This window comes from Acipenser ruthenus, chromosome 5, assembly GCF_902713425.1.
Source record: "Acipenser ruthenus chromosome 5, fAciRut3.2 maternal haplotype, whole genome shotgun sequence".
NCBI lineage: Eukaryota > Metazoa > Chordata > Actinopteri > Acipenseriformes > Acipenseridae > Acipenser > Acipenser ruthenus.
The window spans coordinates 72,441,759-72,460,288 of record NC_081193.1 but is presented as its reverse complement, the minus strand read 5'-3'; the positions used below and the strand labels follow the sequence as shown (position 1 = coordinate 72,460,288).

Sequence of the window (18,530 nt, the reverse complement as noted above, 5' to 3'; positions counted from 1 at the left end):
TTTCTTTGCTGCCCATTTCCAGTTTTCAAAACAGGTGCTGCCTCCCTTACACATTTATCGCATGACTCTACTAATGTAATTTCCAGTCAGTCCTTGGAGCACTTAAACTCCTGAGGAAGATTGCAGGCGTGATTATACATATGCCAGGAACCGCACTATGTGTCTTACCACTTTTTATGACTTAATTTATTAGTGCATTAGAGGAAGATAACGTACCATTCTGGCTTGCTAAAAGTTTTTGTAAACAGTTAATGTGGAAATAGACAAGTTACTTTCTACAAATATACCCTATGGTAGTTCCATTAAAGGTGCAATGACTTCCATTGTAAATATTTTATTTTTGGCCACTACTTAAAGGCAAAATTCTAATTTTATAGACCATTATCTTTTACATGAAAACTTGAATCAATTCTACAGTATGTAGATTGATTGTGCAACTATATTTTAATTTTTTGATGGCATCATGAAGGTAAGCACAAAATTGTTTATTATTCTGTTGTTTCAAACCTTTTAGATTTAGCAAAAAAAGTACACATGAAATGGAAGCAACTGCCAAAGGGACTCAGGTCAGCAACATGATGTGAAATCTTTATTTGTAGTGGAACCAGGAAGTCAGGTCAATAATTAATGCACCTGTTCTCCACACACATTCACCCATAATAATGGTGATACTCAATGGTGTATAATTTACCATACAAGGGTTGAAGGGATTAGTGGCACATACGGTTTTTAAAAATATTGCTTATACGTTTAAGAACTGTATCTTATACAGCAAGACTTGATGAAAATATCAGCACTAAGCAGATGTATGAAAAATGTTTTCAGTATTACAAAAACATAATGTTGAAAAAACCAAAGATATCCTTTTTTCAGTTGGTTTACATTTTTGTTGTATTCTTTCCTGAGCTAGTGTTGCTGCAGGCTACATTCTAATTGTCTACAATAAGCAGGTAAAAAAAAAGGCTTCAAAAGGAATGACACGTGTCTGTCTGCAGCTAAAACTGGGAATTGGATTGCCACAAATCTGTTTTATGATAAATAAAACCTTGCAAAGAACTATGGAAAAATGTTGTAAACAAAAAATTGATTTTAGAATGCAATTGAAAATAATTGTGGGACACTGCAGCTTTAACACACCTGTGGCTCCTGGATTATTAGGACTGATGTTACTCCAGGGTTTTCTGTATCCAGCTGTGAGCTGTTGTGTAACCTCTGTTTATACCACATGCAGTGAAGATCCAGCGAGCAGTTTATCACTAATCGATTATCACTCACCACTTTCTTTCATCCACTGACCTCAGCAGGAGAAATACAGATTTGTGTGCTGCCAACTCCAAAACACCACTAACAGTGTTTAATGAGCATTTTGTTTTGAATCTTCATGCAGTGAGTTCAGTAATGGAGGGCATTTCAGGTTTAGTCGACAGAGTTTTCTACGCACTTTAATCCAGAAGCTTCAGTTTTTAACATATTACAGTAAAGAGTCAATTATCCAATCTTTGATCAACTGAATGCACCTGTAATCACGTGATGATACGTGCGGTGTATTACGCACACAGCTTCTGCTGCTAAAACGGCTATGAGATTTAGCTGCCAAAAAAAGGACCACCAGACTGAGGCAAATGAAAGTTACAGAATTTACCAAAATCTTAGATGGAGCATTGTGGGCTTTTAATTGTTGCAGTTAAGCACATTAAAACAGTCAGCTTGTTCTTGATATTTCTTATTTTGTCAGTAAGGGCTAGAGATCCTGTCTCTGTTATTGAGCAGCTAAAAACTTGTATTTTATTCATTTAAATTGCACGCTATTACAATGCCTTAACAGCAAGTATAAAAAAAAATATTTTACTGAATTTTTGAAGTTTAATGATTCCTAAAGTTCTGTAATGTGTCAAATTTGTACTGAATTGTATTATTTGATGATTTTCAAAGTTTGGTATATGGTACGTTTAATTACAGTATTTCATTACCTTAACTGTAGGTGTTAAGGTTTTACTGAATTGCATTAATTTTGTGATTTGTAAAGCTTTGTAATTTTGTATGCTTAATGTGCTTAATGTTACGAGCTATATATCATCAGTAGGTACTTGTGCACTAAGTACTTGTGTGTGTGTTAACTTTATTCTAAACATTATTAAAGGTACAGTAATTGTTATTAATACCTGTTTGATTATCCATACAAATTGATTATGCAAACTGGTATTGGTCCCAATTAGTTTGGAAAACTGTCTCTCTACTATAGTTATTTAATGGGTGTTTACCACAATTGTGAATTAGAAGAAATACATTTTACTTGTTAATCTGCATCTCATAACACTCTTATCAGTAAATCAGAGGCAAGACTCCAGCTAATCTATAAAAATTACTGTAATTACAAAAATGTGTAATTACAAACAGTGTAGAGATACTCTCAGTAGCTTAATATTCAAAAGTATTTCCAGATAAGGTTTCATCATAAATGAAAAAAAAACGATACTCTTAATATATATATATATATATATATTGGGCAGCAGTGTGGAGTAGTGGTTAGGGCTCTGGACTCTTGACCGGAGGGTTGTGGGTTCAATCCCTGGTGGGTGACACTGCTGCTGTACCCTTGAGCAAGGTACTTTACCTAGATTGCTCCAGTAAAAACCCACCTGTATAAATGGGTAATTGTATGTAAAAATAATGTGATATCTTGTAACAATTGTAAGTCGCCCTGGATAAGGGCGTCTGCTAAGAAATAAATAATAATAATAATAATAATAATAATAATAATAATAATAATGATAATAATAATAATATATATTTCATTATGAATGGATAAGGAGGTAAGGTCTATAAAATATGTAAATATGACATACAGACAGATGGTCAGACAGACTAACAAAACAGACTTGTGAAACTCAATTAAAAGACAATCCTTAGCTAATGTCATCACATTTGGTGTTTCGCCCATTGTGTAAAAATGTAATCTAAAATAAGAAATATACTAGCCTAACGTATAGGCAGACAGTAATAATAACAATACTACTATGACTACTACTAATAATATATGCAAAAAACAAAACAAAACACTGGAAGCATTAAGTAGTATAATTATAAACACTTTACAATTCCAATTTGCAAGGGAGCATGGATCAAGGCTTTATTTGATGGCCACTTATGTTTTTGACTAGGTTTCTATTCCCCAAAACAGAAACAAGAGACAGCACCGTTGGGAGCAGCATTTGTTGTTTACCGCCCTAACATTGCTCTGATTGGTCTCCTCAGAACGTCTCCACTCCCTAAGCGACGCCAATGGTTCTCAGAGTTGTCAGTTAAGATTACCTCACAGGAAATAGATTTTCCGGGAGCTGCCAAATATTTGCAAAGAGAGCGCAGTCCAGACTACTTCTGTTTTTTTATTTCTTTATTTCGAATACCTTGCATGTGAGTTACATAAATGTTAATATTAATACAGTGTCTAGATACATCATGCAGTGTGACACTAACAGTAGTTACTTTCTTAATTATGCGCGTGGTCATTCCTCAGAATTGTTATTTCTGGACAGTTTTTGAATTATGTTATTAAATGTAACTTTTTGTATTTTCTGTAATTGTAAATAACGTTTTATTATTGTTTGTTCACGTTTTAATATACAAGAAACAACTATAATTTAATCGATCGGTGTTTTGACCTGGAGTAAGATATTGTTGAAATCAATTAAAGTTTCGTTTTCTAAACTGCCCTGCTGCATATTGGGATTGGCGAACGTTACGGAAAATGCCATTGATTTGTTTATACCTCGATATCCGACAACTATGTCACCCACAATTTCTTTAGTGATGGATCTATATACTAAGAATATAAGTTTGATCATCAAAAAATAATGTGTTTGACAATATTTTTTATATTCATGGCTCACCTAATGTAACAAATGTTAGCCTACATCTTTTTGGAATTACCCTAATGCTGCATCTAAAACTAATTTAAAAAGAATGGTCTTTGAATTGCTTTATTAAACGTGCCACAACCTTCATTTTGGCATGTACAGTACTAATAGATTATTATTATTATTATTATTATTATTATTATTATTATTATTATTATTATTATTATTTAATTTTTTTTTTTTTTCTTACAACATTTTATGTTTTACAGCTGCTGTTATGCCACCTAAAAAAAGCCTGCTTCCTCGATCATTCCCAGAAGGACTGATTGTAACTGACACAGAAAAAAAAACATGGAGACTGGGAAAAATAATTGGTCAAGGTGGATTTGGGTTGATATACCTAGGTAAGATAATTACTAAATGATGATTATTGTAACGTTCTGTATTAAACAGTATAAACTGGATACATTTTAATAACAAAAATGTATAGGTAACTTATTACTATATATATATATATATATATATATATATATATATATATATATATATATATATATAGATATATATATTCTCAAGGAGGGTTCAATTGAAAAATACAGCATAGCTTTATGACAAGCATTAATTTTCTTTTCAATCAAACTTCTAAGAATACCCTTGCAGAGAGATGGGTTGAATTGCTCTCTGTAATGCAGTTATTTTTAGGAGAGTTCTTGTAGTTTAACTACATTCAAAACTAAAAAAATACTGCATTAGGAAAAAAAAAAGTTGGATTTTACTTGTAAAACAACTTTTCTTACCTAAACTTGTTTGTTTTTCCACTCAATAACATTAAAAAACAGTGTCATTAAAAACAGCACAGGGGCCAGTATGGTTGGTGTTTGTTTTAGCCCAGTCATCTGAAAGATGGAAGTAATTTAAAGAGGGAACATAGTCGCATCCAGTTGCTTGTCTTTCAACACATGTGTCATTTGCATTGTGATGTGACATTGTATTAACCTTTTAGATTCCACATTTTTCCTATTCAAATACAAAAATTAATATAACATCAGAGTGTATTTATTGTTTCAGCATTGGCATGCAGAACCAATGACTGAGGACGTTTTCAATTTCAATATTAACACATTATCAGCAGTGCATAGTGAAGATGTTGAGAAGGAGTTTCAAATGATTTCAATTTGTTTTTGGTTAATGCATTTCTTTTTATTTTATTTTTCTATCAGTTTCCAACAATACTAGTGCACCTGTTGCGGAAGATGCAGATTTTGTTATTAAAGTAGTAAGTACTGAAATGGCGTTTTCTTTTATTCTTATAGGGTCATAATTGTTGTCTGTCCACAACCATGTAAAGTACATTACAGTACTTCTGTACCATTTACTGTAAAGTTGAACTTCTTTATACTTTTCTATTGTCAAATAAAATACTGTACCTCTTTATACCTGAAGTAATTTATATATGTTTAATGTAGATGAGTGATCTCTTTAATATTATAAATAGAAAAGTGTGGGTCTAACAAGATACAGCAGTACAAAATTACAGACAGGTGAATCCAGTGGAATTGCCTATTGCTGACTATACAATGCTACAGTATCGTGTTTCATAAAACCCTGCATTAAATAGCAGTATTGAATATATTGTTAGGGGTCTGACACGGAGAGGCGGGGAAGAAGGTGTGTTGGCTTTCCCTCTCTCTGAGTGGCTGAGAGGCGGGCCTTGGGGGATTGCTCGGCCCATAAGTACTGCGCTTGGTTATGCATTCGTGTGGCCGTGATTGGGAATACACAGAGATGCTGGCTGAGGCGGCCAGTGTAAACATAGACCAGGCAGGAACGCCAGTGGTTGGAGCGAGCGACCAAAACAGGCAAGCACGGCTGAGGAAGACAGCCAGCAATAAATAAACCATTTATTAAAATATAGTGTTACGTACCTGAGGGGACGTGTGTAGTGATAGGGGAACCTTGGCCACCCCAGTGTATAGTGCATAACAGCGTAGGACGGAGATCCCGAGCTGACCAGCTTAGCGGCAGTGGGGGCACTGCGTAAGCAGCACCTTTATTTTGTAGTTGTAGTACTGTTTTTTATTTTCCCTTTTCATTTCGCCTTTTGTTTTCATTATTATTTTGAGCACCTGCGAGTGCGCCGGTTATGTGGTCCAGTGGTTAAAGAAACGGGCTTGTAACCAGGAGGTCACCGGTTCAAATCCCACCTCAGCCACTGACTCGTGTGACCCTGAGCAAGTCACTTAACCTCCTTGTGCACCGTCTTTTCGGGTGAGACGTAGCTGATGCATAGTTCACACACCCTAGTCTCTATAAGTTGCCTTGGATAAAGGCGTCTGCTAAATAAACAAAATAATAACCGGACTGCATACTAGTGTTGGTAACTCTGTGGTCCTGACTACCTTTGCTGGTATTCAGGCCACAGCCAACAGCACCCTCTGCAGGCCAAAATAAATCAGTGTGCCGGAGCGGCGTTTCAACTACAGTTCTGTCTCCTGTGTGTCAATGAATTGCCCACCACCCTTCCACAGGGTCTCTTATGTTATAAATGCATTGTATGGGAGGGAGCCTGTTCAAGTTAAATTGAAAGTGTATAATGGTGATATCTTTTAAATGTTGGTTAGAATATGTATGCAGTCTTCTCAGAAATGTCAAATGTGGGTATTAAAACAATGTAAAAGTAAAAGCCTTTATTTTCAATAGGAATACTATGAAAATGGCTCTTTGTTCAGTGAACTGAAATTTTACCAGAGAGCTGCAAAACAGGATTGCAGTAAGTATTACAATTCTGGATCATTTTTACAATGTATTCTGTTGTACATTTCCTCTTTCCTGGGTTTGATTTCTATTGGCAGAAAGCAGTATGCTTCAGTCATTAGCAGTAATAATAAGAGTGGTTGTTGATTGCCAAAAGGTCTTTAAGAGTGAAGTTGTATTACCAGTTGAGCAGGCCAATTTGGGACATAAAATATACTGCACCCACAATCAGAGCATTATCAATGTGAAGTGGCTTGCAATCAAAATTGCCTCTGCCAGTCAAATTAATAAGCCAAAATAAAGTAAGCCTTTGAGGTCATTATTGTAGTCATCACTCAGTTTATCCTCTAGAGAATGACCACATTAAAAATAATCAAGCAGGGAAATTTCTGTTTATCTGGCTTCCTGTCACCCAAAAAATATGCAGAACTCACACATGACTTTGTTCTACTGCTGATGTGCTGTAGACACATATATATATACTGTAACTTAGTACTGTACTGATTTTTGATCAGCATGTATACAGTATAGGTGAAAGAACACAAACATATATATAAAAACATATATATTATTATTATCTCAAAATCGTGGACGCCACTGTACATTAGTACAGTGAATTTGAAAAAAGGGGCTTTCCACAATACTGCAACTGTCACAGAAGGTACTTTTAGAAGGAGCATTCTAATAATTAATCATCCTTGTGAGGGGAGATTTTAGGTTTGTGAACCAGCCTGCTGCTTCAATTGCTAATTGTTCAATAAAAAAAAAAAAATACCCACATTATTTTAACCTGTATCTGGGATACAAACCACACAGTGTGAGATTGTGTCTTTACAGATGGTACAGCTGTATTCTGTGATTCTTTCAATAACGGTTCATTACAGACTGCTTCCAGTAAACATTAACCGCTTGAGTGTTATATTGTTTTAACCTCTGACCATATCACACAAGTTGTTGAGTGTATCATAATCTTGGAGTATGTGGAGGCGCCCTGTATCTTTCTGTCGCATTTACAGCGTCTAGATTATGTCAGTAATACATGGAATGCCCCTAAATGCAGAAACATATAAAGATAAACAAGCTTATCAATGCAGTGGGCATCTGTATATTCCCAACTTTCAATTCACATGCTTCCTGTCCAGTTGTGACAACAGTTATCATCATTGGTAGATGCATTTTTCTGTGATGCTATCCAAGTACAGAATTGTATGTCACATATTTACCTTGTGCATGGTTGGCAGTTGAGACTATAAAGAAAAATACTCAAAACAGTTAAGTACGGTAATCAAGGTTTGAAACAGCGGTTTGATTCCTTTATAAATATTATGTCCAGTGAGACTTCACTCTTGGCTGGCATTTAGTTTTTTAAGCATTACAAAAAGAGCATTTAAAATCCAATTCATTTTGTATAAACTTAGAAGTGAGCTTTTGATCTTGGCTAAAATGTGGCTGTGTCAATTCGTGGTCAGTATGTTGTGAATGGAAACACATGCTGATCTTTAACTCTTTTTCTTGTATAAATCATTTTTCTTCAGTAGTTTTTTTAAATTTAAATCCCATTTATTGAAAAAAAATCTGCCTGTAAAACTGCCTGCACGGCGCTTTTTATTTTATTTATTTTTTAAATGTGTATTTTTAAATGTGTATTCCTATTACAATGCTTTTAAAATAACCTTTTGCAGTAAAGAAATGGATGAAAAACAAAAAATTACCATTTTTGGGTATTCCTTGCTACTGGGGATCTGGTTTAGCTGAATTTCAAGGAAAAAGGTAAGCATACAATCTTTGAAGATTAAGCATTTCTATCAACAAAATAAAAATGTAACTAAGTCAATAACAAATACACATTTGTATTTCATACCATCCTCACATAAATATGAACATGTTTGTTGTCAATAAATGCAGTAATAGCTAGAGTAGGTTCATACTTATCAAAGGTATGAAATGCTAATTTACAGAAAATGTCCAATTTTTGTAAACCCCCTCCCCCCATTGTTTATAAAGAATATGCATATTACATGACATTTTCTTTATCTTAATCTCTGACCACTTTTTCACTTCCTCTCTTGCTATGTTGTAGTAAAAATGGTAACTTGAAATAATTGTTCTAATAAAACTTGTCTTTAAGCCTTGTACACTTCCATAACATTAATCTATTGACAGAATATTAGGGAAAACACCTCGTGCGGTGATCAAAAACAGATTTCAGACAGGATATAAAAAAGATTAGCAGGTGAGCCACTCGGGGACCCCTATCTGTTACAAAGCACGTGGTGTGCAGGGTGAGTACAGTCAGGGGAGCTGGGGATTACACAGGGAGTGTTGTATTGGCTTTGGTGTTTATGCAGGTCAGGGAAGCAAAATCAGCAGGAACTGTTTCTCCTTACCGTGCTACAGCAGGCCCTACTGACTAGTTGCCTAGTGATCTCAAACAGAAACCTCCAGGCTGGCCTTTTTCTTCCAGGGCTTGGTAGCTCACCAACATCTGCTGTAGAGCTCCGGGGTGTAGAGACAGTTGGCTTGGTCTTGGGAATTTCTATACAGTATTACTGTTCTCAGCCATATTGGTATATTAAACCCACCCCTAACTTGATTGTTTGCAATATCTCATGACATTACAACTTTCCAATGTTCAAAATGCCTCTCCACAAGACCAGAAAGAGCATTTTTTATTTTGTATGATTTATTTTTTGTTCTTATTGGTTGTAGCTGCTTCCATTAATCATAATTACTACCGTATTTGCATTTAATCAGGGTTATGTATTGCTTACCTCAAGTGGAATACTTTCAATATACTTGATTTGCAAAAGGGTACAGCAGATTTGATACGGGGTTTTGTTTTTTATATGATAAGGTACAGATTCATGGTGATGGACAGATTGGGCTGTGATTTACAAAAACTGTTTGAAGGAAATGGAAAGAAATTTAAATGGAAAACTGTTCTGCAGTTAGGCGTCCAAATGGTAAGTGAACAATGCGAGTACAGGTTTTGTATATTATATCTGACCAGAGACCAGTTTTAATAAATTGATATAAAGATGTGATATCTAGGGAAGTCTTGTGTTCTGCATGTAACACAAGGCAACTTTTTCTTGTAGTGTTTCAAGGAAGAGACTTTTACAAGAAATATTCTCGAAGTTGATGAAATCATAATAGTTTAGATATTTTGACTTGAACTATTTGTCATGTGATAATTGTTTTAAAATTGTCACCTACAACATAAGTTGCCAGGAAAGTTGCCCAAAATGGACTTTACGGACTTTCCTTATACAGTACAATGCCACTAATTGGTACATAATGAATATTACAGTGTGTGAACAGTGCAGTTGTATTGAATGTAGCTTGAGGACTTGCTTCATAAAGTTGAATGAAACCTGCTGAATGTTACGTTAACATATTGAATTACATACCGCTTTGTAGTTTCCATATGCTTAAAACAAAAAACTGACAAAAATTGAAAGATGTGACATTTTGAAATGTAACATGAAATATTGCACTACAATTATGTCTGTGACACTTTTTATTGTTTATACAGCTGGATGTTTTGGAATACATTCATGAAAATGAATACATCCATGGAGATATTAAAGCAGCAAATCTACTACTTTGCTACAAAGATCCAAGCAAGGTACGCACACTTTCTTATACCGGTAATCACTTTCAAAGATGCTAATAAAGATACAATGAAATTGATAGCTGTACCTTTTAAAATGGTAGGTTACTTTGGTGCCATTTCTAACCTCTACAAGCGTGTCTGCTGAAAAATTAAAATGTCCAATTTCATCTTTCATTTGAAATATTGGCAGTCCTGGGATTGTCTAGGTTAAATACTGTACCATTTAATTAAGCAGCCCGTATCTCATTAACCTTTGGAGATGCCAAATTCGTATTTTAAGTTTTATAAAAACTCCTATGGCAAAACGTAAGGTACATTTCACCTGACGTAATGTGATTGCATGTCGTGGTCATGTGACTTTTTGTGGCAGTAAATTAGTGGCCACCTCTGCAACATGTCTAAGTTGTGTAGTGGACCTAGTTTAAGAAAAATCCAAGTATTTGGACTTAGCAACTCTTAAATATTGTCACAAAAAAGTATACTTTCTGAGGTTAGTTACAATAAACTTATCATAAACACTGCATGGTGCTGGAAGGTGTAACAACGGAGGCTATTCCATTCAGTCAATATTATTTGACACAGATTGGTTCAGAGAAGTTGGCAGATGATGGTGGTGATGAATGTGTTGTTCAAGGTCACCCCAAACATACACAATGCTAGCAAAGTGGATGTGAGCATCACAATCAAGGTACAAGAACAGCATTGTTGGCTGCAGTTGATCTACAGTAATGCTTGAATAAACAATGGCAGCTTTATTGTGCTACAGGGACCACATGTCGCGTCACATGATCAACAATATTTGCATCTAATTCAGGACATTGCCAAATTGAGTTGAGTTGAATGATGATTTTTCTTGCAGGTTTTTCTGGCAGATTATGGGTTGTCATATAGATACTCTCCAAATGGAACCCTCAAAGAATATAAAGAGGATCCAAAGACCCGCCATAATGGGACAATTGAATACACAAGCATAGATGCTCACAAAGGTGTAGGTAGGTATTTTAAAAAAATATATTTTTAACCACATGTAAATATATTGGTGTTTTTTTGTAATCATTGATAGTTTTATGTTTAAAAGCAAAGCTGTAGATTAGTATTCAGTACTAGAAAATTCACTTGTTTTTGCTTGAATACTTTGGGGGTACGATGCAGTATGTGAACATGGGAGTTGTTATGTTCTCTGATTGTGCCTGTTAAAACATTAATGTGCTAACTAATCCTATTTTTTTCATGCTTTTCCCCCTTGTTTTTATAATTGATGGGCTGCTTCAGTTTTCTGATTTGATACATTTAGCAACATGAGTACCCTGTTAAGGGTGTTTGGTAAATGTTTGGTGTTTTGTATGCTTATGTTTTTCTCTTGCACTTAATGATAGAACAGCTACAAATGTAAAAGCCTTGTTGAAAACTGTTACTATCCCCCTAGAGAATAAAACTAGTAAAAGGCTTAGGAAAAAGCATTTGAGGCCTTTGTCGCTAACTGGGTATCGAGTGTTAATTTTCTTAAAAACCTGATGGCCTTTCATATCTCTTATTTAAACTCATTTTGATAGTATTGGAAACACATTTGCAGGCAAATTACATACATAGTCTTTTTTTATTGGATATCGATCCCTCTGTCGTGTGTTCCAAGGCAGACTTAATTCGACAATTCCCTAATTAGTTAAAGTCATAACCTGTGTCTTGTATTCATTTACCATTAATTAAACCATTGATGTTTATTAGACTGTAGCTCAAAGCCGATACCAAACCAAAAACAGCTATAGAAGGTGTGGGAGCTCAATATTGAGAATATATAACATAAAATCCCACTAACAGCTGAGTTGTTCACAATCAATATGGGTAATACAATACAACAGTACTAGTTACAATGTCAGCAGCTGAGAAAAAAGTCAATTCTAATGTTATGTTAGAGAATTGTTTCTTGATTGGTAAAGAAAGTGTTGCCTGTGTTACTGACACAAAGTCATTCTTTTAAGTCCACAGAATAACATCTTTGTGTTATTAGGAAATGTGTGTCTGACTGTTGCCCCTGTATTCAAGATCAAACTAAGTGGCCCTCACCAACTCATAAATAATGATAATTTAAGAACACTTTTTTTCTCTTGGTCTGGCTTTAGAGAAAAAATGGTTGATCATAATATTGCACACAATTGTAGCACAGCTGCGAAAAACAGTGTCATGTGTTTCCTCCCCTTCTGTGCAAGTGTGCATAATAACCTCCTGATTATCTCACTGACAGGAGGTCATCGTATTAAATAGCTGCACTACTTATATGTCCTTGATTAACACTCCTGAGTTTAACATTAGCTTGAGTTACCGTGGAATGGAAATCTATCCCTAGTGAAAGTATCCTGAAACAGATCTTTCCCTGGAGGTCTGTCATTACTACTTACTTGTGTGGGTTTTTACGGTTGCTAAGGCAACAGTTTGGACAACGGAACACCTGATTCATATTTATCTACTTTTTGTTGTTTAAAGACGTGGCCTACGTTTTCTAACATCTTTTGTTTTATTTATTTAATTAAACAATTGTTATTACAATACAGTTATGGCCTAAAGTCAGAAACTAAGCAAGGCTGGGGTGCTGCAGGAAAGAGTGTTGGTGGCTCAGTAGGGCCACTCTTCTTTCTGGAGCACTGTTCTGTCAGTACATAACCCCCACCAAACAATCACATTTAGCAGGGCTTGAAAGTCGCACTAGCCCTACGCCAAGTTTTTGGATTTCAGAATGTCCTTTGTTTAGGTCCCTGATAAATCTGCTCTGAACTGATTGCACTGATTACTGCATGATTAAGACATATGAGTCTGTAGGTTTACTAACAGGGCTAGTGTGAGTTTGAAGTGCCGACTTGGTAGACTAACTGACTAAAAGTAGCTATGTGGACTACCTTAACATGTTATAAAATTGTTTTATATTGTGGTATGCACAATGTACTATAGCAGATTATAATTAGGATTCAGAAACCTGCTTAAATAGCAGCAGCTATAAGATACTGTGCAGTAATGTATTACCCAGCTAAGAAGTCATGGAAATTGCAGGTTTATAAAATGCTAAAATTCTTTGCTACATTTAAAATTTCAAAGAAATAGCAAATCCTTGTCATGCAGGTTGATAAATATGGTGGTGTTTAAAAGTAATGTTTAGTTCAATGCAGGCTATAGAATTTTCTCTTGCTGAAGCACACAGTCGATATGTAATTTCTCTTAAAATATTCTGCAGTTACAGTATTGAGTTACTAAAATACTCCAGACCTGCCTGAAATCGGTTTTAATTAACCATTATTGATGAACTCAAGTTACATTTTACTGACTGGGGTGCATAATTAAATGATGTTATGCAGGGTTTTTAAGTGGAAGGATACTTGCAGTAGTAAGTTTGACTCTATCTGCAGTCTGCAGTAGGGTATTAAATTGAGCAATATATGAAAATAAACTCCATGGATGATTATGATGAAAGATGTAAATGATAACCTCTTTTACTTTTTCCATGGTACTGCTTGAAAGTCGGCAGACATCATCATTATGTCGTTTTGGATGTATTGTTCTATTAACCAGTACTGGGGTAATTGGCATGTTTTCCAATGCAACAATGTTTGCAGAACAAAATAAGTTCCGTGGTGACACCACAATTTGTTGTGAAGTGTGCTCGGCTCCACCATTTAAAAAAGACATAACATAACACACTTTTCTACATGGGGTGGGTCACAAAAACCCTGATTCTGGTCCATTTTACCATTAGGCATTTAGACGGAGTGCAATGCAGAGCAGGATTTGAAACTTTAATTGAAATCACCATCAGGATTTTTTTTTGTCATTTTCAGTCACAGGCTCTGTCTTTTTACATCTCTTGTGAAATGCTAATGTTCCTGATATAATTTTGAGTAAGCAACAAAGACTAACCATTTTTTGAGTCTGGTTAGAGATTGACCATTTATTTTAATTTATTTTTGCAATACACTGCTCAAAACCTGACAAATATATATGTAATGGTAAAAGTAAAAATCTGGTCAATCTTAAAGAGTAAGTTGTAAGTAAGAGTAACCTTTTACATTTATAACTTTAAAGTCTGTTTCAAATCTCTTTTCAAAATGGCTGCTGTAGTGCACATAGGGGGTGATGTAAAGATATGCGCAAAACCCCCATAATGCTGCCGTAAATCGTGTTTAGCCGTCGTCTGATTTTACCGGCCGCTAAAAATGCGGTGTTTGTAAAGAATGGTGTTCACCTGGCGTTCTGCATCTGCTGTCAAACTTGCACATTGCCAACATTAATCCATTAAAATTATATTGAAATGCATTCAGATGAAGAAAAGAGCATGGAATTGAGCGGGATTTAATGTGATGTAAGGATTTTGCCTTGTACTTAGGCAATTGCTGACCCTCCAAAAACTTCACACCTGTTCTTACAAGGTGCAAACCATTGTAGAAGCGAGTAACTAAGAGCTGTATAAAAGCACACACCTGCAGAGACCTGTCATTGGCTTCAGGATGGCTGCTGATGTACATCTTTAATTTTAAGTCTTAAAATTTGCCAATATTCAGACTTTTACTGCAACACATACACTGAATATATATATATATAAAAAATCTAATAATAAAACACATAAATAAGTAACTTTCCAGAATTATAAAATTGGTCCTTTACGCTGTACAAATAACCTAGAGTTTTATATAAATCAGTGTACATTTAACACTATAGCCAAAGGCCATGCTGCATAGCCAAAAATGCAGGTGTCATTTCTTAATGTCATAATACCTGTAACTTTGTTTTGACTTACCGTTTTTTGATTGGATAATATATTTGTTGGCTGGATTAGATGGATTCTTCAAAAACTGATGTTAGACACATTCTTCCAAATGTTAATTAGTTTTGCCAGAAAATCCACACATATAGGCAGTAGGGGTTCATTGATTTGCATGGTGAACTGATATTTTTCTTGATGATACGATTATCGCTAGAGGTTTTTTTCTTAAGTTAAATTAGTCCCCTGTGAAAAGCATGGCAAATTTTTACAAATTCTGCACCAGGGCTCTGATATCTGCAACAGAAATTCTTGAATTTTGCTATAGCCTTTTAAAATGTAAATACATTTCTTTGTTCATTCGTATCTTTATAGAGCTGTTTTCAAAGTTAATCACAGTGCGTGTTGAAGCATATAGCAGATTAAATACACCAAAACATTGAAACTTTACTAACTTTTGAATTCCCTGAACAAACTTGCGAGGCCACTGTCAGCAGGAAGAAAAGTTACAAAAAATACTGGCCTAAATAGTTTTGTAGTCTGCCTTGCTGCAGCTTCCTTCGCTTTAGCAGAAATGATCATCAGTCGTTTGAAATGATCATAATAAAGGGTTAAACAAAACAAGTACCGCACCACAAAGCCACTCTTTCCCCATCAGGCTAGACATTCGCCTTCACTTACCCCAAACTCCTCCACCAAACAAAGGATCTGGTTCCCTTTATATAGCATGTGACTGGGGCTTGATTGATAATCAGTTATTCAATCAAGGCCCCAGCCACATTCTCCACGTGGATTCTGGCAGACAGAATTAACCCCATCCCTACCACACTGTCACTATAAAACTGGAACAGCAGTTACAGTAGGAAAGAGCAACTTCTACTTAAGAATACTTCTCCTAATAAAAGTAAGAGAAGTTGAAAGCAGGAAGTTTGAAAATAAACAAGTGAGACAACTGCAAAGCGTAAAAAACAATTTAGGTCATAACAACAGTAATCAAACCCAGTGCGATAGTAGCACAATGGAATCTGGGGACATTGGTTCAAATCTTTAAACCTTCAAAGCAAAACTATCAGAGCAGGTCAAACACAAAAAAACTACAAGCCAAAATTACATTTTACCAAATTAATCAGCAAACATATGTACACAGGAACAGATCCTGGACATGTCTAGCCTGATGGTGAAAGAGTGGCTTTGTGGTATGCTACTTGTTTTGTTTAACCCTTTATTTTGGCCCTTGTGCCTTTGTTTATTTGTTATTGTATTTTTGTTATTTGTAAATAAACAGCAGATTTCTGCCTGTAGGTCTGCTTCCTACCCTTCAACAGCCTTGGCTGTGACACTGTCCTCACAGACAGCTATAGGAGTGTCCTCACAGACAGCTATAGGAGTGCCCTCCTTTTGACGTTCATGTACAAAGTCATTCATGTTCATGTTACTAAAGTCCCTTAAATCTGTGCTGACACCATTTCAGGGCAAAGAGGTCTCTAGAGGCAGCAGAAACATGCTGCAAAATCATGTTTTGATTCTAGTTTTGCAAAATTGTTTATCTTCTCAAAAAAACAAAACAAAACAAAAAGGAGTTAATCCAAGACTGGTGTTAACACATTGAAAATATGGCTAACTGTATAGTGATCTTGTTCCTATATATATATATATATATATATATATATATATATATATATATATATATATATATATATATATATATATATATATATACAGCTTTGGAAAAAATTAAGAGACCACTGCAAAATTATCAGTTGCTCTGGTTTTACTATTTATAGGTATGTGTTTGGGTAAAATGAACATTTTTGTTTTATTCTATAAACTACTGACAACATTTCTCCCAAATTCCAAATAAAAATATTGTCATTTAGAGCATTTATTTGCAGAAAATGACAACTGGTCAAAATAACAAAAAAGATGCAGTGTTGTCAGACCTCGAATAATGCAAAGAAAATAAGTTCATATTCATTTTTAAACAACACAATACTAATGTTTTAACATAGGAAGAGTTCAGAAATCAATATTTGGTGGAATAACCCTGATTTTCAAGCACAGCTTTCATGCGTCTTGGCATGCTCTCCACCAGTCTTTCACATTGATGTTGGGTGACTTTATGCCACTCCTGGCGCAAAAATTCAAGCAGCTCGGCTTTGTTTGATGGCTTGTGACCATCCATCTTCCTCTTGATCACATTCCAGAGGTTTTCAGTGGGGTTCAGGTCTGGAGATTGGGCTGGCCATGACAGGGTCTTGATCTGGTGGTCCTCCATCCACACCTTGATTGACCTGGCTGTGTGGCATGGAGCATTGTCCTGCTGGAAAAACCAATCCTCAGAGTTGGGGAACATTGTCAGAGCAGAAGGAAGCACGTTTTCTTCCAGGACAACCTTGTACTTGGCTTGATTCATGCCAAAGCTGCCCGATTCCAGCCTTGCTGAAGCACCCCCAGATCATCACCAATCCTCCACCACATTTCACAGTGGGTGCGAGACACTGTGGCTTGTAGGCCTCTCCAGGTCTCCGTCTAACCATTAGACGACCAGGTGTTGGGCAAAGCTGAAAATTGGACTCATCTGGGGGTGCTTCAGCAAGGCTGGAATCGGGCAGATTTGTCTTTGTGAAGGATGCATGAATCAAGCCAAGTACAAGGTTGTCCTGGAAGAAAACTTGCTTCCTTCTGCTCTGACAATGTTCCCCAACTCTGAGGATTGGTTTTTCCAGCAGGACAATGCTCCATGCCACACATCAAGGTGTGGATGGAGGACCACCAGATCAAGACCCTGTCATGGCCAGCCCAATCTCCAGACCTGAACCCCACTGAAAACCTCTGGAATGTGATCAAGAGGAAGATGGATGGTCACAAGCCATCAAACAAAGCCGAGCTGCTTGAATTTTTGCGCCAGGAGTGGCATAAAGTCACCCAACATCAATGTGAAAGACTGGTGGAGAGCATGCCAAGATGCATGAAAGCTGTGCTTGAAAATCAGGGTTATTCCACCAAATATTGATTTCTGAACTCTTCCTAAGTTAAAACATTAGTATTGTGTTGTTTAAAAATGAATATGAACTTATTTTCTTTGCATTATTCGAGGTCTGACAACACTACATCTTTTTTGTTATTTTGACCAGTTGTCATTTTCTGCAAATAAATGCTCCAAATGACAATATTTTTATTTGGAATTTGGGAGAAATGTTGTCAGTAGTTTATAGAATAAAACAAAAATGTTCATTTTACCCAAACACATACTTATAAATAGTAAAAACCAGAGCAACTGATAATTTTGCAGTGGTCTCTTAATTTTTTCCAAAGCTGTGTGTATATATATATATATATATAATTGCATTGACTTTGAAGAATGCTCAGTTCCTGGCCACTTGTTTCCACAGAGCACTATGTGGTGTATCTGTTACAGTCTGTTTGCCCTGCCCCCAACAGATTTCCAGGGGAGCAGTTGGAGAATAATATGCTCTTGAAACAGACCTTGGTTGATATGGTTCCTACTGAGACCTGCAATCCCCAAAATGGAAGGAATGAACTTCTGAACACAGATGCA

The 18,530-nt window shown here is 35.7% G+C and overlaps 1 protein-coding gene across 3 annotated transcripts in view; it reads left to right on the top strand.

Annotated features, from left to right (window-relative positions):
• The first annotated feature begins 3,301 nt into the window (after positions 1-3,301).
• LOC117403004 (serine/threonine-protein kinase VRK2-like) overlaps positions 3,302-18,530 on the top strand; it is a 38,945-nt gene continuing 23,716 nt past the window's right edge. For 2 of the 3 annotated variants that reach the window (XM_034004809.3, XM_034004811.1), the window contains exons 1-8: positions 3,302-3,414; positions 4,127-4,261; positions 5,078-5,133; positions 6,558-6,627; positions 8,294-8,381; positions 9,466-9,574; positions 10,147-10,239; positions 11,087-11,219. In XM_034004809.3, the coding sequence (XP_033860700.1) occupies positions 4,135-4,261; positions 5,078-5,133; positions 6,558-6,627; positions 8,294-8,381; positions 9,466-9,574; positions 10,147-10,239; positions 11,087-11,219 (676 nt within the window). In that variant the 5' untranslated portion in view covers positions 3,302-3,414; positions 4,127-4,134. Of the gene's footprint in view, positions 3,415-4,126; positions 4,262-5,077; positions 5,134-6,557; positions 6,628-8,293; positions 8,382-8,774; positions 8,894-9,465; positions 9,575-10,146; positions 10,240-11,086; positions 11,220-18,530 lie in introns of those variants that run through there. The other variant, XM_034004812.3, reaches the window with a different exon arrangement.